At 39.7% G+C, this 22087-nt stretch overlaps 1 protein-coding gene across 1 annotated transcript; it reads left to right on the forward strand.

The window, feature by feature from the left end:
- Window positions 1-7880: 7880 nt before the first annotated feature.
- On the forward strand, window positions 7881-9711 carry LOC147898124 (uncharacterized). Its single transcript, XM_087379792.1, has 6 exons — window positions 7881-8008; window positions 8087-8232; window positions 8365-8595; window positions 8679-8885; window positions 9005-9097; window positions 9375-9711. The coding sequence occupies exons 1-6, from the start codon at window positions 7933-7935 to the stop codon at window positions 9576-9578; spliced, it is 957 nt and encodes a 318-aa protein (XP_087235918.1). The 5' UTR covers window positions 7881-7932; the 3' UTR covers window positions 9579-9711.
- The last annotated feature ends 12376 nt before the right edge of the window (window positions 9712-22087 follow it).

Raw genomic sequence — 22087 nt, forward strand, 5'->3', positions numbered from 1 at the left:
CCTGATACATGTAAGGGATACAATGTCCCACACTTGGCACCCCTTGCCAAAACCATAGAGCCCTTCTGAAGGTTCCAAATCTGAAAGCCAAAAGTGGTCTGAAAACCAGCATCACCTAGTTGAATTGCTGAAATAAGACGCTTGGTCAGCTTAGGCACATGTCTCACGTTTTTCAAAACAAATGCAGACCCATTCACAAAAGAAAACTTTATGTCACCTTCTCCCACTATGTCACATGCATAGTTATTTCCAAGATGCACACAACCTATCTTTCCATTGTCATAAGTGGAGAACCATTCCTTATGGGGAGTAACATGGAATGAAGCACCAGAATCCAAAATCCAATCCTGGGATTATGCATCATCTGAAGTGGTAAGCAAGTCTATAGCAGCAGCAACAAGTAGACTAGACATGAAGCGAATGTCATCGTTGTCACTATTATCAGTGATGACTGCATTGATCTCCTCAATCTTCATTTTTCCTTTGTCCTCCCTCATATTCTCTTCCTTCTTATTTCCACCCCAATTTTCATTCTTTTTCTTACCCTTTTTCTCTCTTTTTAGCTTGTAGCAATCCTTTTTCATGTGGCCCTTCTTGCCACAATGGTAACCCTCAATGTTCTGTGGCTTGGATTTGCTACGAGTCTTCCCTCTTTCTTGGGATTTCCCCATGAACTATGATCTACCCCTTTGCACATTTAAGGCTGCATCCTACTTGTTTCCATACATAGACTTCCATCTAATTTCCTCAGCCAACAAGCTACCCACAACATCATCAAACTTTAGTATTCCACCAAGTGCAATGTTACTGATAGCTGTACCGAAGTTATTCCATGAGGATGGCAATGAACGCAAGAGGAATATTGCCTTAGTCTCCGCATCAAGATTCATCTTTTGAGCCTAAAGCTAGCTGAAAATAATATTGAATTCATGCAAATGAGAAGCAATGGAGACCCCTTCCTTCATCTGCAACTCAAACAACCTCTTCATGAGGTCAACTTTATTAGAGGCAATTTCATTCTCATAAGTGGCATATAATTTCTTCCACAATTCTTCCATAGTCTTCTCATTTACTACTGTGAAATAAACTGACTCTGCAAAATGAAGTCTAACCTTAGACTTTGCTAATGCATCCAACTCATTCCAATCATCCTCATACATATCTGGAGGCTTAGCTCCAATCCCTACCAAGGGTTTAATCTAATTCTTTTGAATAATCACATCCCTTTTCTATTCTTTCCATAAAGAAAAGTTTGCCCCATCAAACTTTTTAATGCTAAAAAACTCCTTGTCAGACATGGAAGAGAATGCCATGATGCAAATGAAACAAATCCCAAATGCTAGTACCTACAAGAGAGAAATCACACTAAATACCAGGTGCACCCAAATATGTCTGCCTTAATGAAGGATAGTGTCACCAAAACTCAAGGCTCAAAGCACCAAACTACATTTGACTCATGTGCATATACTATGTATCCATATGAGCAAATCTGGCCCAAAAGAAAATGCCAACTGCGAAGGTAAAACAATAGCAATCCCAATGCCAATAAGTGCCAAAATGCCTCAAGTATAAATGTTTTCCATGAGCATATGCATCAACAAAATCTCATCCAAGAGATTGTAGCACAACTTGTGCATCCACTGTAATATGTCAAAGCTGTCCCTCAGCATAAAATAGCATCTATGTGCTAAACTTCCATCAATAAAGCATTCCACAAGGCAATCTAGGCCTATCAATGCATCCAACAAGGATCGCAATGCATCCAAATGGCTTGTAAAGCATCCACTACAACCCAATGCAAACCACGAATGAGTGCAAAATGGTTGCTTCAAACTCGAGTTCCACCAACACACAGGATGTAGGTAAAGTCACCCAATGGAGCTTCTCCTTCCTCCCACAGAGCTACAATAGCAAACTTTGGGCTCCAGGCTCACACCCAGGCTCAACTAGAACACCTGCACTCTGATACCAATTGAGAGATCTCAACAAAGGAAGCGGAACGAAAGAAGATGAGAGAGGGAGAGCCAGAAGAGAGAGCCACCAACTTTTGGTGGGTACAGAACACCCTAATCTTCTATGTCATCATATATATATGTGTGTGTGTTTGAGTATTGTACATAATCAGGCTTAAGGTACAATGGCCTTTAACCCCCTCACATGTAGTGATAAATAAAATATGCATGCCTTGAGAACAGCCCACTGGATTTGAGAGCATACGTCGTCATCCAGGTATAGTGGATTCATGGAGTTTTTTGAGTTCAGAGTTGCAAAGTGGACCATCGCCAAATCACGAAATAGGGGTGTAGTGCAAACTGTGTGTAGTTCACTACCATTTATATGACCCTCAAAAGAGTTGCAGAGGACCACAATCCAACTTCTACTAGCCATTACTATCCAAATGCAGTCCAAGCCTAAGTAAATTCCTTCCCCCATAAAAATACCAACGAAACAAAATGATTCAAAATCGGCTACATTTTCTACTGTTTCTAGTAAGCCATCAAAGCTTCTTTCACAGGAGCGCACGGTTGGGAGGCAGCACCATCTATTGTATCAGTTCTACAGTAATCAAAATTTTGATTCTCCATACTATCTTGTTTCTCTCTTGCGTACGAGATCCTACTTATCAGAATGCTTTAGGCACCTTCTTCATCCTTGACAAACTTTGACAATTCTTGAGATTCTTGCTGTCCCTGGTGCTTCCGATCAATATTTATTTGACTCTCATGGAAAAATGCACATAAATTATTAAGCATACACAAAATCTTTTAGAGAATCAACCTATACATTTATGAGGTTTGCACATATATTACATACTCCCATTCTTACATTTTTTGCTACCTTCACAATATTAAAGAACTCCTTCCATAATCTGCTAGAATGACCGTAGCTAGCAAAATTCTCCTCACCTAACATCTACAAATGATATGGCACAATGAGGTCAGTCACCCATAATGAAGACAAACATTCCTCCATGAAGTTCATAGTGTCTAGCAAAGTTAATTCTCCACAAAAGCAAATTCTAGTTCTTGAGACTAATAGTAATTTGAGACAATCAAGCCTCTCTCTCTCAAGGAAGAAGTATAGGAGTCTATAAAAAATAATGCCAATTTCTTACCAAAGCATGTTCCTTACATGTTCCCAATTCAAGTTGCATCCAAAGAACCATAGAGGAAAAAATCTCCAAAGGAGGAGAAAATAACTAGGGAGTAGAGAAGGATTAAAGAATGGAACTGAGGAAATCCTTGATCCATCAAAGAAGAGACAAAAGGCAATGCCCCAACAAGTGGAGCTACCTCATCATTGTCTTTAGATGACCACCATGAGGTTCTTAGAATTTTATTAACTCATAGGATTATGAGCACACAACAAGATACTCTTAGAGAAGAGATTTGACGTACAAACCCTATGGGTGTGAGGACTTTGGAGTTGTAGGTAAATTGAGGGCTAGAATGAAGGTAAATCCTTTTGCCAATGGTCTTCCTTTCTTGTAATAGTTTATCTAACTCATTGCCTGAGAAGCACAATTTCATCTTTCAAAGGTAGCTCCATGACTATTTTGTAATTGGAGAATTATATAGTGAAGAGGTGCAGACACATCTATGCATAGACTCCCCTGACTCTGTGCACTTTAAAATAGTAGAATGTGAAATACATACAAGGCTTATAAAAGAAGGAGCCATCCTTCTTGCTTGGGACCATCATAATGACTATGAAGTGGTATGTAATTTATCTAGAGGATATCATTTTCCAAAATGACTACCTTGATTTCATGAGGAGTAATGATATGGTCACTCTAGCATTCAAGATCCAATCCTACAAGGAGTCCAGCCTTGTTTTTTATGAGACAAAGTGATCAAATGTCATGTAGAGGTATGACCAATCTTTCTAGCTAGCATTTACATTTCGTCTAGTCTCTGATTTGCAAGAAGAAAATTTGTGTATGTGGGAAAGAGGAGAAAGAAAGGATTAAAAGGATTATCCCAACATCCTTTTAAAAGGAAATAGCAAAAGCTCAAATGTTGTTTTGAAGGCCCTATCTCAAGAAATAAAGATCACCTCTTGAAAATCAATGCAAGGCTAATAGATGCCTTAAAGTTTAGAACTCATAATTAATAGATCCAATTGAATGAGCAGTTTCAATTACAAAGTGTCTTAAGCATGTAAAATATCATTCGTTTTGTTTTTAGCCTTTCCTTAGAGTATCTAACTTATATATACATATATATATAACTTTGTTCTTTCTCATGATACTCATAAAGTGGAGTAAGTGATAGTAGTGCCATCAATGAAATGACATGAGATTGCCACCTATTGAAGCTTACTTTTAATGTGTGATGTCGAACATGCCGTTTTCAAAAACTAGCATAAACCATTATACTGATGTGATGAAAAAGGACTATAGTGGCCTATAAATTCAATGAAAGTCATTGAGGGGACATTCATCCAGCATGGAATCCATATATGAGAGTTGAAATGGGTCTAGCACTATAGCCGCTTTTAGTTTGCAATAATCCATACAAATCTTCAGCTTCTTGTTTTTCTTGGGCACGATCACAATTGGAGAAATCCACTCCGAATCCTAGATTGGTGTGATGAATCCCACCTACAGTAGCTTCTCTAGTTCTGTCTTGACCTACTTAGCCGCATGCAGATTCATGTGGTAAAGGAGCATTTTGGTGGGCATGGCATCCTTCTATAGGTTACCTCAGTGCTAGTAAAACTTTGGGTCTAGCTCCTGCATATTAGAATAGTCCCACATAAACACATCCACAAACTCGGTCAGTAGTGACACCAATTCCTTCCTGAATTCCTCTTCTAGAAGTGTGCAAATCTTTACAAGCTTGGAACTCCCATTGGCACCTAGGAACATAGGGTGTAGGGTATCTTCTTGCATCATGCGCATGATGCATCATGCGCTCCTCAAATTCCCTCATCAGATAATAGGTCCTCCAAAGGTTTCAGCTGCGGGTACGGTGACACCAGACCTTCTGTCCCTGGTTCTAGCTAGTGGTATTGTGCTGAAATTTCCATGAAATCGATAGTGAATAGTGGCACCAAGTCGGGGTTGTTGCATAGAAACTCCTCTTCTTCATCATCCTTGAGGCCATCTGCCATGTTCACTGTTTTGGCCATGATTGGTCGCATTGTTCCCTCGAGCGCATCGACCACTCCCATTGGCCTGTGGACCTTGTGTCTACCCCTCCACACCAACAACATATTGAGGTCCCAATTCTCGCCCAATTCTACTTCACCTTTGCCTATAGTAACCAGGGTCATCCCAATAGGAAACTATATTTTGACCATGCTGAGCACAATGAAAGAAACAAAGAAGTTGATTCTGGCAACTTCCATGCACACATCTCGAAGCATGCCCAAAGGACATACTCTCTACCATTCGTACCAAAAATGGTGCGGGATTCCATCCCAATTCTTTGCATGCTTGTAGGCTAATGATGTTCTCACCCCAGATCAACCATCAACCAATACACTTGGGAAAAGATTTGTATATTGATTCTCACTGAGAGAACTAGTGTCCACATGTCGACGAGGGGTATGGCTGCAACTGGCACTGATGTGGTATGAAAGATATCCATGTCCGGTAACTCATATCAACATAGTCTCCCTTTGAAAGTATATTAATATTGGCATTGTATGTAGTGGCTAACCTTCTATATTCATTGGAGTGTTGCATATTGAATACTTGCTTATGAATCCCATAAAAGTAAGTATTCTCAAGCAAAGAATAATTTCCATTGACCCAAAAGCATAAAATATTAATCTAGAATAAACAAATCTACATCACAAAGCAGATCTTATCAAAATTCATGGTCTCTAAATCATGAAGGATTCTACAATAATTTATTTCTTCTTTAAGAGCCAATACCTAAAAGTGAGAGTTTTTTTGACATTAGGATGTCCAAAAGTAGCTCTAAAAAATACTTTCAAATTATTGTGTTTTTTATAGATATATATATATATATATATGAAATTCACAATAACATTAGTTTTTAAACTCACATAAAACCTAGTGTTATTTGGAAGGAATCTTAAAAATGGTAACACGCAATGGTTCTCACTTACTAGACAATATTGTTAACATAACCTTCTAAGTTTTAGTAAATTTTGGTTCCAATTAAATTAGTGATAGACTTACATGTCTTAATGAAGCTTAATGAGTATAATAGCATTCTTTTAATTAAGAAGTAGAGTTATAGAGATTGTGAAATGATATTTTGTAGCAAATTTTTGTCTACTTCTCAACATTTGAGCATGTAAGCGAAATATTATCAATTGGGTTCAGGATACAAACCCCTAGCATGAGGCCGCAAGAAAACCCATGGGCTAAATTAATACCACCACCTAAGACCCTTGAAAGGTGCATTTCAAAGAGTCTCCAATTTCACATAGGCTTTTGGCCCACTTTTAGTCTGTCCCAACATTACATACTAACATCCATGCATCCAATTTACATGACTGTGTATATGCATATCATTGCATAGTATAATCCATCATCCAACTTGTATGATTGTATATACATGTCTTTAAAGAGAGTACAATCTAAGGTATTGAATCAATATTGGACCCTTGATGAGTGGTACCATATTCTAAGTATTTTCGGGCCATGGTTGGACTAAAGAGAGACAATAGAACAATATGCGTGATTTGAACTAAAGAGAGACTAAAGAACAATTATATGCACTGGACAGCTAGCAATATTATGCAAATATGATTGAGCTAGCAATATGCAGATATCATTGGGATGTTGAATTTGTGCAATGAAATGTCTTACAATTATTGTTTGCAGTATCTTGTTAAAGAGCCCTTCATGTGTCTGAGTTGGTAACAAGCATTGAAAAGGAGATCTACTTGAGACTATTCAATCCTTGGATAGCACGTGCATTTCAATGGTCAATTTTAATACCTTGCTTTTACATAGGTTTATTATCCTAGTCTCATCCTAGTCCTTTACAACCCTTTTTTTTTCCTAAAGCTGTATTCTAAATTCCATGCTTTACGTATAATTATGAATAAAATGTGTAAAATATTCAATTTGAAAACCTCTCCATATGAGTGTACATGCTACTTACATGTTACTTAGTGAACCCCCTTAGAGAAATTTAAAGGTGCTTGGTCAATAGAGGAGCATCCTCCATCTTGTGATTACAAGAAGAGAGAATCTTAAGGATATTGAAGAACCAAAGAGCTTAGGATGCTTTTTGAAGAGCCTTTGATAATGGGATAGACAAACAATTTCTTACCCTTACGCCTCTTGGATAGGTGGCTTCTCAGGGTGGCTTGAAATCTTGTGGCTTGTTGCTGAAATTTTGAAGCCATTTGACCTCTTATCAACTAGAAAAACCATTTTTACCCATGTTTGCATTGCCAGTGCCTTCCACACGGGGGACTTACCACTGGCATGGTCACATACTATGAATGGGATTGCCTACCACCATGCCTCGTAGAGATGGCCTTGTTGGGGCCCTTGCCATTATGTAAAGGTTTGTGGTTAGTGTGGACATCCACCACCATTGCTCTCAATTATATGGGGTTGCAACATGCATTTCTCTCAATTATATGGGGTTGCAACATGCATTTCTCTCAATTATATGGGGTTGCAATGCTTGCCTCGATGATTCATTGTTACCTAGAATCCTATGCATTCTCCAATTTGAATAGTATGGCGTCCTCGTATCAGGTTTATTGCAAATCGCAATCCTCCTCCATTACCGAATGTTGTACTGGAATTTCGAACGTCATAGATGCGCACATTGATCACGTTTTACGGATCAAAAATCTTATCCAGAAGGGACACCTGATCCCAGTCTTTACGAAATATATACCCACTGATCAATATTGTCGATGTGCTTTCGATCGTTACCTTTGGGTGTTTGCAACTGCTTCTTCCTCCCAATTGTAGTAGCTTCATCAGCTATGTCCACTCTTAGGCTCCCCCAAGTGGCACCCAATCTCCGACAAGACTGTGTGGAGTTGAATCGGGCCTTTCAAGGTGAGTACTCTGTAAGTCTCAAGCCAAACTGACTTTGAATTTCTCTAGCTGATCACTCTCTGCTTGTGTTGATTGAAGGTTTAGGCTGCGATGCGACAAAGATAATATCCATCCTTGCTCACAGGACTGCATCGCAGCGCGCTGAAATCAACAAGATCTATAAAAGCACCTTCCAGGGGGATCTTTGCCAGCGTTTAGAATCTGAGCTTCATTTCCATTTTGAGGTGCAAACATTCGTTTTTGGCTCTAATTAGCAAGCATATCTTTACGAGAGTGGTTCTTGCAACAACTGCTACTGGCAGTACAAAACTACGTCTGTGAGATTCACCTCGCACTCGAATTTCTTGTTTTGACAGAAAGCAATGCTGCAATGGATGCGGGAACCAGCTGAGAGGGACGCTGTGACCCTAAGAGACGCGCTGATCAAAGGCTTTCGGGCAGCTAAAAAAAGGAACGGAATCCTGATAGAAACCTTCACTGAACGCAGCCAAGAAGAGCTTCGTGCTATAGAAAAAGTTTATTACTCTAAACTCGGAAGGTGTCTCGAGAAGGATATCGAGGACGTAACAACAAACTTCTGTAAGAAGGTAGGAGCTTGTAATTGCGGAGCTGAGCCTGAGAAATCAGTTTTGTGCGATGCTAATTCGGCATTTCGTGTGCATAATTCCAGTTCTGCGAAAACTATCTCCGTGCAAATCGGGACAAGGACGCAGGGTTTAGTGCTCAGCGAGAAGCGAAGGAGCTATATGACGCTGGTGAAGGCGGGACGACTGTGGATGAAGCTGTCTTTTTACGGATCTTAACGACTCGAAGCAGAGGACGTTTGCTATCCATCTTTGAAACTTACCAGAAGATCTACCGACACCAAATCTATGAGGTTGTGTGGCTTTGCAGCCAGTTCTAGCGGTCACTAACATGCACTGCAAGGTTTACAAAACTTTGTCTCGGGCGCAAATTAAACGATTAAGGAGCTCACTAGCCATGTTGAATTCGCAGGGACTCAACAAGTGTAAGGGTTCTGAAGAACTACGAGACATGCTAGCGGCTATCACGTCGAGTCTGAGCAATCCTGAGAAGTACACTGCAAAGGTATATCTGGTCTGTGATGATTTGCTAAGGACAATCAATCTCATTATAAAGAAATAGACAGAAAAGCAGGTGAAGCATCTTGAATTTTTCGTTCAGATGCATCTATCTCATTACAAATTCGAAGTAGACAGCTACCAGTGGAAGCATGTTGAATTTTTCCTACATGGGAACAGATTCGTAATATGGATCGCTGACTGGATTTCTGTCACTTAAGATATTAGATTGTATTATCATGCCTTACGAAACAGCTTGTAAAACAATCTTGATCATTTTGCAGGTGTTATACGAAGCGTTGACGGCGTTCGGGACAGATGAAGATTCCCTCATCCGTGTTGTTATTAGTCGAGCTGAGATCGATATGAAGCACATAAAAAATGCGTTCCTTCGAGATTATAACACATCCTTACATAAAATGATTTCGTTAAGGACTTCTGCTAACTTGAGAGAGTTTCTTTTAGCTCTAATTGGTGCTGATGAATGAGAAGAACATGGGATGTTAGTATGATATTCATTAAATCATACAAGAAGAAGACGACAGCATCGAGCACAATTTAAGTCTCCTAAAGTTTGCCCTTTTCACTTCTCATTAACTCGCTTAAGAGACACTTGTAGTATAAACAAAACCATCATGCAAGCATCATGAAATTTTCTTTAAAACAAAAGAGTTTCCAACTACAATGTTCCTCCTATGTTTGGTATTGATTTGGCCAAACTGGGGCCAAAATAGTGCTAGAGTAATATAGTAGGGCTTAATACTCTATGCATGGTGGAGGATGCCATGGAGAAGGCACTTTAGAGTAGCATGATTAAGGTGCACCATGATTCATGGGATAACATATAAGAGTACATAATATAATTATATGTCCTCTTTCCCTTTGGCCAACTTTTTTAGGCAACAGAGGATTGTGGTAAAGGACCCCAAAGCAATGAAATATGCATTAAAAGGTGAATGGAACAGAACTTAACTTACCACTAGCTCCACAATAATCGTGATATGTCAAAAGTTAAAGGAATGATAAACTCGAATCCAAATTCATCAAAATAAAGAAGGGCAGTTGATTTGCCAAACTGAATTACGTTCATAAAAATTTCACATTGAATCAAAATTTATCTCATTGATAAGCTAATAAAATTCACAAAAATTGAATTTATGACTTCATGACAACTATTTCTTTGTATTTAAGTATGTACAGTTTTAAAATCCTTAGACCAAAAAGAAATCATCCTTAAGCAATATGCAAAAACTAGAGTGTGACAGGCTACAAAACAATTGCATGCATGTTCTAAGGTGTTTTGAGTGATCAAAGGATTGCCAAAGAAGACCATAATATGATTAGGTTATACAGTGACTATTATCATAGTGTGACAACCCTACCAACACCTCGAGAGATGCATGTAGAGCAGAAGCAAAACCCGATCATACCGATTTGAGTAGTCTATGGGCTTCAACAAAATGCAAGAAAAGGAGAGACGAAAGTCATTGCAATAATGGTGATGTTTTGGCACAAAAATACAAGAGTTTCTTTAAATAACAAGGACATCTGTAGAAAGCAAACGGGATGCAAGATGTTTGATGAGCACATCATACACATGCCCCACACGTGCTTGCAATGCAGGTTAGTGGGGTTGCCTAAACCATTCCGGTGGTTGTTTGTGATTGTGCTTTGGGATAGTTTACTTGTTTCATTTCTTGATACAATGCAGGTTAGTGGTTGCCTAAACCAGCCCGATGGTTGTTTGTGATTGAGCTTACTAGGCTAGCTTGGACTTAATGTGATTGTCCTAAACCAACCCGGTGGCTGGAATATCATGCAACCATGTAGCTTTGACTTAATGTGATTGTCCTAAACCAGCTCGGTGGTTGGAACATCATGTAACCATGGTTGGTTCAACTCAAACACGAGTTATGTGATTGTCATGATGGCAGTGTGGCTGAACAGAAAGTAACAACAATATATTTTGCAACAGAATAGCAATTTATTATTATTTTACTAAACCAACTAGGTGGTCGGAAACTCATGCAACCCTGGCTAGTTTAGCTCAAACACTAGTGTGGTTGAACAAACATTAGTTGTTGACCAGCTCGGTGGTTAAAATTATTGTGTTTCTTAGTACTTGTATTACTATTTGATTTAATTTCCTACTATTCAGGTCATATACCACTTAATTTCTAGATTGGGATGGCTTGGACTTAATGTGATTGTGATTGTTGTCCTCCAGTGTTGTTTCAAGTCAAACAGCAGTATATGATTAAAATTGTGGTTCAATAGAAATAAAGAAATGAAAAGCAATATATTATTATTTTCTAATTATGAAATTTAAAAATAAATATAAATATACTTGTTATTGTCTAATTGTGACCGTTATACTAAACCAGCCCAGTAGTTGAAATAGTGACTGTCTTAAACTAGCCCGGTGGTTGAAATTATGACCATGTCCTAAACCAACATGGTGGTTGAAATTGTGACTATCCTAAGCCAACGTGGTGGGTGAAATTGTTTTGTTTTGCTAGTACCTTATTATATGTGACTGTATTAAACCAGCCCGAGGGTTAAAATTATTTTGTTTTTTTGGAGGTTGATTAGTTTAATTAGACTATGTTTTTGCACATATTGTATTTTGTTTTGTTTTCCTCATAGTAGTGCAAAAAGGGGGCCTGCATGTTGGGTCAGCAGACGAATTGTATCTCACTTTTATGAATCAGAATCCTGACATTTCAATTGGGCAGAGGAGCTTTGATCATCAGAAGCCCTGGTACATCAAGAAACTCAAAGACAGGAGTGTTTGTTCTTGCACTCAGTATTTGTGTTCTCTTGGATTTAACACATTGGCATATCATGCTTTTACATTCCCACATGAAGAAATAAGATGCTCAATCACATAAAGCAAACTTCTTTAGCTATATGACTCCATAAAAATCTAGATGAATAGGAGACCTAGCTAGGACTCCATAAAATTTTAGATGAAGAGGAGACCCAACACCCATCGATCATATCCATAAAACCAAGAGTGCAGGATCATTGTTGTAAGCGTAGCCAAAAGATCTTATCTAATCGATGCCAAGTAGAGTCTCAATCTTATCGTTAACACAACAAGACAAAGCACCCATAGACACACGCACAGACGCGTTTCATGAACTAAATAAAAAACTTACGGGCGCGTCTATTTGTGCGTCTGGAGACCCGCATCTAATTGTGCATTTATATATCAGACTTACGCGCGTATAGACGCGCAGAAAGACACATAAATAGACGCGCTTATAACGCTTTTATAGACGCACGTATAGACGACAAGTCAAACAGACAGATGCGAATATAAACGCGTTTTTAAATACACTGATAGACGCGCCCTTTTTTTTAAAAAAAATTTTACAGTGTGTATGTTGTGTATGCTATATAGTTACAAGAATCCCATATCCACATTCTGTAATTCAATTCTTACAGCCAACCGCATTTTAATTACAATTCCAAATAAAATATTACAACTCCAAAACGCAATAAAATTGAAAGCTCAAAAAGTGCTTGTATATACATATAGCACGAAGCTAAGCCACGTCATGTGGCTTCAAGTACAAAAAATAAGGAAGCTAAGCCATGTCATGTGGCTTCAAGTACAAAAAATAAGAGGAGTCTATATACAAGAGGCACGAAGCCAAGCCAGTGGCTTTAAGTACAAAAAAGAATAGTAGCACTACTTCTACGACTAATCCTCGCTGCCTTCCATGCTCCCTTCTGCGCTCCCTTCTGCACCTCCTTCCTCGTCTTCCTCGTCGTCTTGTGCATGGGCCTGTAAATAAGGGACAACATATATCAATGTATGAAAAATCAAATCTTTACTTATAATTTTGGCATTATTTAATTACTTTCAAATACCTGGGGGGCCTGTCCAGTAGCTCGGGTATACTGCTCCTCAGTAATCAACCCGTCATCATAGAAGTGCCTCCATGTATCTCCTCTGCGATGGTGGCGGTGGTAGGCTGTCTCCACTGGAGTAGGGTATCTGCCCACGATCTCAAGCTGCATGACCGCGATACACTTTGTGGAGGGATTAGTACAAAGAAACAACCAACCTCCTAATAAACTACATAAGCAATATAATTTGAGATCGATACTTACAAATTGGGCCTCCCATGATTCAACACCCCCTGCTCCAAAATGCGCGCTTCCATATTCCTCCATCTGGATCCTCCGTGCCTCCACGTGCTGCAGACTGGGCTCCTCCCTCGCTGACTTCATTGCCTTCTTCCACTCACGCTTGTGAGCGGTGTGCGGCGGGCCCCTTGGAGGTTGACCTGCCTCAAGCCTGGCAAGCTCCGCTAGTGCCTGCCTCTTAAGGGAAGATCTTTTATTGCTAAGTATCATAACAATCTTTGACTTCCTCCATTTATCTGTGAACTGGCGATTGGGGGGGTTAGGATACCTAGAGCGAACAGTAGTGAGGGTCTCATCAGCCAACCTCTTTGGGTGGTCTTTATAGTGGATAAAGCAATCTCTGTAATTGTTAGCAATTACAGAGCGCATGAAGGCCATGATGTCCTTCCCCTGCGCATCCATCAAGATGCCTCCTGTCTGAGTGATGTCATAATAAATCGTACCCAGAGGCACGTCTAAATCATCTAAATCATCCTCCTCCTCACCGCCACATGGCCCAAAGCACTGTGCCATGCATCCGCCACCGCTCTCCCTGCTACTACGCCTGCTACCCTGTCGTGTCGAGCTCGTACGCTGGCCACTCGTAGCTGGGGACTGCACGGGACTACGCTGACCACTCGTAGCTAGAGAACCGAGTCTCGACGGCTGGGGAGTATGTCGACGGCTCGCCGAGACAGAAGGACCTCCTGACGGCATGGGGGAAGGGGCATAAGATGGGATGGCAGAAGGGACATAAGACGGCATGGGGGAAGGGGCATAAGACAGTACGGGGAAAGGGGCATAAGACGGCTGTGCGGACTCCGCTGGGGTGATCTCAGGCGGTGTGGGGTGGCTCAGAGTCTGTAGTGCCGACTCCTGGGGAGTGTTAAGGGTACCCGTCATATACCCGTATAACTCCGCAGGACTAGGAGGGTGCCCTAAAAGATTATATAAATCCTTCCAAATCGATTCCCGCAGATCAGGTGAGCTAGAAGCACTTCCTGGCCACATGTTGAACTGGAAAATAGGAAAAAAATCAATTACTTTGGGAGCTGAGAAGAAAGGGGAAAAAAAAAGAGGCTCTGTCAGAGCGCGTCTATAGACCCGTTTGATCTGCGCGTCTATAGACGCGTCTAACAGAGCATTTAATAATTCAAGTAAAAGCGCGTCTAACAGTCCGTCTAACAGTGCGTTTAAAAGCGCGTCTAACAGTCCGTCTAACAATCCGTCTAACAGTGCATTTAAAAGCACGTCTAACAGTGCGTTTAAAAGTCCGTTTAACAGGGCATCTGTGTGAGCGTCTACAGACGCGTCTATGTGTGTCTGCAACAAGCCAGACGCACGGATAGACGCGCTTGTAGACACGCGTTTAGACGCGCCTTGAGACACGCCTATAGACGCGCTCTGACGGGCGAGAATACTAAAAAGTCGAAAAGGACGTTGCGCCCAACAAAAGAACGTGTCGCTCATACCTAGATCCCGCGTTTCGTGGATGCGAGAAAGTACAAAACTGGAAAGAGCAAGCAAGAACAACTTCAAAAGGACTTACTTGGAAAAAGGTATGGAAGGATCTTTCTTTTCCAAACTTATTTCTTCTCCTTGTTCGTACTCCTCTTCTTTAGGCTTGGAAGCAAGTGTAGGTACGGTCCCTTTCTCTTGAGTGAAAGCTTGGAACTGTGTATGGGAGGCTCTCTCTTAAGCTTCGAATCTATGGAACTGCTAATAAAGAAGGAAGGAAGCCGCTCGCGAAGTTTAAGTAATGAAATGAAAAGCAAAGCGAGCGGCGCGCCGAAAAGCAGGTTTAAAAGCCGTGTCTATAGTCGCGTCTATTAGCGCATCTATAGTCGCGTTTGAATACACTGAGTAGATGCATTTATAGTCGCATCTATTAGCGTGTCTACAGGCGCGTTTAAATACACAGAGTAGACGCGCGGTTAGACGCGCCGTTAGACACGATGTTAGACGCGACTATAGACGCGCCGATAGACGCAACACAGAGTTTAAATTAAGCATTTAAAGAAGAGCAAATTTGGTGGGTTGTTTGTTTGTAGGATGTCTCCATCTTCAACAAGTACCTCCAGTGAGGATGAATCCCTCCGTATCCACCATCGCGAAATGTGGTTGGAGCAAAAAATCAAATGTCTGTGTGATCGATGTCGAGGAAACATGTATCGTGCATGCAGGATTATGCTCAATCATATCTCAAAGTATGGAGAATGGGATGTGACCATAAACAGGGTAAGGGTTTGTAAGTTAAGGTTGATTGAGATACCTATGGATGTTCATATGTTTGAGTTATGATCCCGTTTTAATTTGATATAGGATGCAGTGCCACACCCGCACATGTTACCCTATGCCCGTCATGCGGAGGCGAAGCGTCGGCGATATGAGGTGGGATCTTCAGGAGGGACCGTTACGGATGCATGGAGTGATGGTGATAGTAGCCCTCCGCCATTACCTCATGAAGCCGTGGAGAAGGAGGTGTTTGATGATATGGTGCGGGATTTATATGTCCATCAAGGGAGGGATAATAGCATGGAGCAGGATGATCTTTTTACCGCAGCATCGACTCCACTGTTTGAGGGGTGCACATTCTCTGTTCTACGTGCCTCCCTTGAGTTACTAAACTTGCAAACCATCTATGGATGGAGCAGTATGCTAGGAGATGCATGAGATGAAATGGAGAAAGCAGAGAAAGACGAGGGGATGCATATCACAATGGAAGAATGGGAGTATGCTAGGGGATGCATGAGCAAGGTCGGTATATAGAATGTTATGCATAAGTTAGGAGCTTTTTATAATTTAGATTGCTTATTTAATTGATTTTTTCTTGGTGTAGTGCACTATGTTCAATGCTATATGGTGTGAGGGCAAGCATTTTCGAACACAACGGATTGATGATAAGAGAAACACACAAGATTGCGGCGTCATTGCTAGCTTTGAGGGAGCCAATGGAGCCATGGATGATTATTGTGGCATAATCCAAGATATCATTATGCTTGACTTTCGACGCTTCTTTGTGTATGTTTTGGATGTAAAGTGGTTTAAGGACGTGGTGGAAAGAGGCCCTAATGCAACAATCAAACGCCATGCAAGTGGCTTTGTAACTATTGACTCCACAAAGTTTTGGCAAAGTAGGAAGGACACACTAGTACTACCGCAACAATGTGAACAGGTACTGTGCACACACATAAAAATACTCGCTTTTAAATATTTGATGCAAGAAAAGTAACATGATTGTATTTGTGTTTGAATTAGGTTGTCTATCAACCAATGGTGGATAATAATAGATGGTGGCATGTCATACCTATTATGCCACGTTCCAAAGTGATGTATAGTACATTTACTAATATGGAGCGTATGGAGGATGATCACGGCCATGGACGTGATGATGACCGTGATACAAGAGAGGAGGATGATCATGAGATAGGAGATATAGATATTGAGGCCAGCATTACCCGTAAGGACGAGCCTACCATTGGAGATGTTGATTTCGATGAGCACATGAGTGGCACAAGTAGTAGTGGGTTGAATGTATTTGTAGATCTAAACACTTGTTTGGATTTTGAAGTAGATAGTTTGGCAAGGGTTGATCTCATTGAGGATGAGATTGAACCGTAGCCCCACAATTGATATTGGCAAACTATTTTACATATTGTCTCATTCTCCTCATTTCACTTAACTCTTGTATATGTGGGCTTGCAAAAAATTATGTGCTTTGGTAATCATGGGCAATGTTTGGAAAGCAATGATGTACACCAAAATCTCACATTCTGTATTCTCTGGAGCGCGTCTGTTTACGCGTCTAAATGCGCGTCTGAGTCTCAGTGTAAACGCGCAAATAAACGCGCAAATACACGCACAAATAGACGCGCTAATAAATGGGATGTTAGACGGGCCCGTATTTTCTCAGGTCAAACGCGCAAATAGACCGCGCAAATAGACGCGATGATTTACGCGCAAATAAACGAGCGTTTAGCCGTGCTTATAGACGCGCTCGCTATTTTGCGCATCTACCAAGCATGTCTATAGTTGCTTTGTGTTGTTGTGTAACAGTAAGGTAGCCCAATCTACATGCTTTTGGAGTGATAATTATATACGTTCAACAGACCAAAAAGTTGATTGAGAAAATCACTTGGACAAAAGGCTATCTATCATATGAAAGCAATTTTTTATTTCTATTAGGTCATCAGTGAAAACAAGAGTTTAGTGCTTCAGCACTTGTGGTTTCATGCTGCTTTTGCAAAAGCAAAAGCCAATCATGCTTCACATATATTAAGCTAGTTTTTGTTTAGGACATTCTGTACTGACCAGTTTCTTATTTAGTTCATTGCTTGTTGAGTCTTTTATAAGTGCTTTACTACTCAACATTCATAGAATGTCCTTCAACCAAAGAGCTCGGTCAATATCTATACTCGGGTGCCTCACAAAACTTGATTGTTTTTTAGCAATCACTATGACATACATCTATGTGTTGGAGCTTTTCTTTGCCTATTGGTATAGAGATAAACCAACTTTCTTTAATGTTATACATGATTGGGAACCATGATATCATCATAGTTCAGTACAATGCTTTGTTCTTGATATTTTACTTGAAAGGTTATGTTATTTGTATTCCACTACATTCATATGCTTGGTGCTTTATTCACAATGATAATACATGTATTATTATGTTTTGCTAGGAAGTTTAGCTACAACTCCCTCCAAAGCTATGGACACAATACAAAAGAGAGAGATCCAAAGTCCCACCACAGAGTCCCACCACAGAATGGTCCTTTGATCTTAGCACAAGGTACTTCTACTATCTACCGGATATCTCTAAACTTGAGCCCGTGTGCTCCACCTCGAGTGTATGTAGACTCTCCATCCAGATCACAACACCTTGCTGCCCTAGAAGATAGCCAAGGTCCAGACCCTAGAGAGCTCAGTCTGTAGCACACCTTCAACTCTCCTTTATCCCCAGTGTGAGGCCCAAGGGAGTGGCTTCTTACTGCTCCTGTCTACTCTTGCTTTTGCTAAACTATTGGATGATGAATACCCTTCCAAAGGGCTGCGCACATTATTAATACAACATTTTTGTTTGACAAGCTTGAGAGCAAGTGAGTAGACCTCGATTGGGATGCAATTACATATGAGATAAGCCTTTGGATACTCTTTCTTTCATAGTATAACTAACTTATTTTAAGTAAAATAATGCTAGCGTACTTCATAAGCTTTCCCATTTACATAAAACTCAACCCAAGTGATCGCTCTGGAGATGACAAGGGATTTGGACCAAGCAAGAGATTAGAGCCAATGAAAAATATAGAGTCGGTGCAAGGATGAGATAGGTTCATCCTTTGAGAGAAATGTAGATTGATGAGATTGATGCAGATCTCTCTTTCTTGTTATATATAGTATGAGTTTGTATATGATTTTTGGGATTTCTTGTTGTGGCCTTCATTCATATCCCAATGAGGGACTTTTTTTACACATACCTTTGAGCATTATATGTTCATGGCACCCCTTCAAAAGGAAATTTTTGTAATCCATTTGCATGTGTTTATATGTTTTACTTTTATTTTTATATCCCATCACAATCTTGATAACTTGTTTTTCTACATAAATTTTTATTTTCTGTTTTCTAAATACCTTTTTGAATAATAAATAAAGAAAGGCTCTATGGCTATAGGGTGAAGAGAGGAGTTTAAGAGTGTCGAATGAGATCATTGTCAATACAAACATAATCTATGAATTTTCATAATTATGTATATGAGTACATGCAAAGAGAAAATTCAAAGCAATACCTATAAAATAATCAATCGTAATTTAATTGTAGTTCAATGAAATTAAAAATATTGGCAATGATGAAGGATTTGTACCTAATTTTTCCATAGGTTATTACAAATATGAAGTACCTATTGGTCTTACTAACTTCAATATGTACTCACACATGTATTTTTTGACATTTTTTGAGATCGATGCCATGTAGTTAAAGAAGAACATATTCAAAATTTCTTCTTTTTTGCACCAAAATTATGAGTTCTATAAATTTTGCTGGTAGCCTAGCCTAGCGTAGGCAGTCATATACATCATCGTCTAGCCATGACATGTGGTTAGATAGTTGCCATGGAAGAATTTCTCGATCATCGGAGACAAGATCATAATAATTCAATGGGATGAGGGGGGAGGAGTGATGGCACATCCACCCAACTTGCTAGTAGCCCAACCTAGTGTAGGTGGTCATATACATCATCATCTAGCCATGATGTGCAATTAGATGGTTGCCATGGGAGAATTTCGCAGTCATCAAAAAACTCTAATAGTCTGATATGTTCTTACAGTATCTTAATGCTAATTTGAGCGTGCAAATTAGATGGTCCCTCATGCAAAGTCATTGTTATTACAGTCTGATTCCAACTCGATACTAATCTAAGCCTGTGAACTATATGGCCCCTCATGCAAAGTCATTGTTATTACAATCAACTGAAGAAAGGTAGGATCAAAATAGGACATCAGATTAGCATTGAGTCAGTTCATTAGACTGTAATAACAATAGTTCTCAGTCATAAGAAGGAGAACTATTGTTATTACAATCTGATGAACCGACTGAATGCTAATCTAGGCTTGTGAACTAGATGGTCCCCCATGCAAAGTCATTGTTATTACAGTCTGATTCTGGCTCAATGCTAATTTGAGCCTATAAATTAGATGGTCCCTCATGCACAATCATTGTTACTACAGTGTGATCCGACTGAATGCTAATCTAAACCTATGAATTAGATGGTCCCTCATGCATAGTCATTGTCACTAAAACAACCGCAGTGGTTGTTTGGGATTAGTATACTATTTGGGATTTACATTTTCCCTTGTTTGGGATTTATTGAGTGGTATTTACCAAAACAAATGTGGTAGTTGTTTGGGATTTACTAAAGGTTATATTTTGTGGGGGTTGTAGTTAATCCCTCGTTAATCCTATGTCATGAAGCCCTATCATGTAGCGTTTCCAGAACTCAGACATCGTGAATCACCCTCAGAACTCGAACGTTGCCAAAGAGAGAAACAATAGAAAATCAACTCTCAGATGCTACCCATGTGCCCTTCAACTACCAACCCTAAGCTCCTTCAATCCGTTTGTTTGCATCACCCTAGCTCATTGTTACCAGGCCACAGCCCTAGCTCATCATGAAGCCACCTTAGCTCATATGCCTACCACCCTCGACTTGGACTAGTGCTCATATGCTTAGTTTGGGTCCTCACCAAGGTCTCTTGATATCTATCTCTAAGGTCTCATTCAAATGATGCTCATTTGCTCAGCCGGTCGACAAAATCTCGAAGAGTCAACTAATAGAAGGAAGAAACTCATTTGTGCCTCTGTCTATCGAATGGTCGACTCTCTCTCTCTCTCTCTCTCTCTCTCTCTCTCTCTCTCTCTCTATCTATCTATCTCTCTCTCTCTCTTTCTCTCTCGCTCTCTCTATCTCTATCTATCTCTATCTATCTATCTATTTAAATATAGTATGTAGTTTGTTTTTAACCGGATGAATGGAATGGAGTGGAAAGTTTGAATTTCCTAGAGCAGCAATTTTAAAATTCCTATTTGAAATTTGAAATTTATAATGTAGCATTTGAAATCCCAAGAAACCGATCTTATTTTGGGAGGATGAAAGGCAAAGCCTTGGCCTTTCATCCCAAAACAATTTGGGATGAAAGGCCAAGGCTTTGCCTTTCATCCCAAAACAATTTGGGATGAAAGGCCAAGGCTTTGCCTTTCATCCTCCCACCCAAGATCAGTTTTGAAACCAATCTAGGATGGGGGGATGAAAGGTGAAACCTTGGATTTCATCCATGAGCCAAGATCGGTTTCAAAATCGATCTTGGGTAGAAGGTCTTTCATCCAAGATTGGTTTTAAAGCCGATCTTGGATGGGGGATGAAAGATAACATCTTGGCCTTGGTAACTCTTGTTAAAAAGTGGCTATACAATTGCAATCTTAAATTATTTAAAGGAATATGCACATTTCTATTCTACCTTCCTAATTAGGCTTCAAAAGTAATCTTTGTATAGGCAATTCAATTCTTTAAATACTTTTTTTTTCCTTGCAATTATGTGTTTAGGCTTATATTTCTTTCTCTAACTTTCTTAATTGGCTTATGCTTTTGCAACATCTGATTGTTTATATCTCTCTTTGTAACTAGATATAATTTTATATAGAAAAATCATGAAAATTTCCTCTCCAAAAGTAGCTCATGTCATTTAAGCTTTGTCAAAATGGTGAGCATTAAGTTATTTTAATGAAGTTCAATAGTTCTACTTAGGTTGGTAGTCCTACCATACAAGGTTTCTAATTTGTTTTCCTCTCATGAAGTCTAAAGAGGCATCATTGTACTCCATTTTTAAAAGTGTTCATTTCAAAGTATGGAATAAGAAATAATAAATTTGAAAGAATATAGTGGCAAATTTCAAATTTGAAAGCCAAATTTTAAAATTTACAGTTATTGAAATTTGAAACTCCTACACTCTTTCTACCAAGATCTATTTTAAAACAGATCTTGGTATAACGCAAAGCCTTGGCCTTTCATCCCTAACTAGGATGGAATGAAAGGCTTAGGCTTTTTCTTTCTCCTAGATGGTTTTAAATTCTATCTTAGGCTTCATCTTTTTTGGTGAAAGGGTGACCATATGAGTTGTCATTCCCCATCTAAGATCTCTTTTACATCTTGAAAGAATGAGCATATGACCTTTCATTCCCCATCCAAGATTGGTTTGGTATGCCATCATGGTATGGATTTCCCTCATAAGGTGCCAACAAGTTTACTTGAATTCACGAGTCCACAAAACAATGAGATTTCTTGCTTCCCTTAAGCAACCAATATCCCTC

Source organism: Dipteris shenzhenensis, chromosome 9 (genome assembly GCF_047967505.1).
Source record: "Dipteris shenzhenensis isolate YYH24624 ecotype China chromosome 9, Dip_SZ_1.0, whole genome shotgun sequence".
Lineage (NCBI taxonomy): Eukaryota > Viridiplantae > Streptophyta > Polypodiopsida > Gleicheniales > Dipteridaceae > Dipteris > Dipteris shenzhenensis.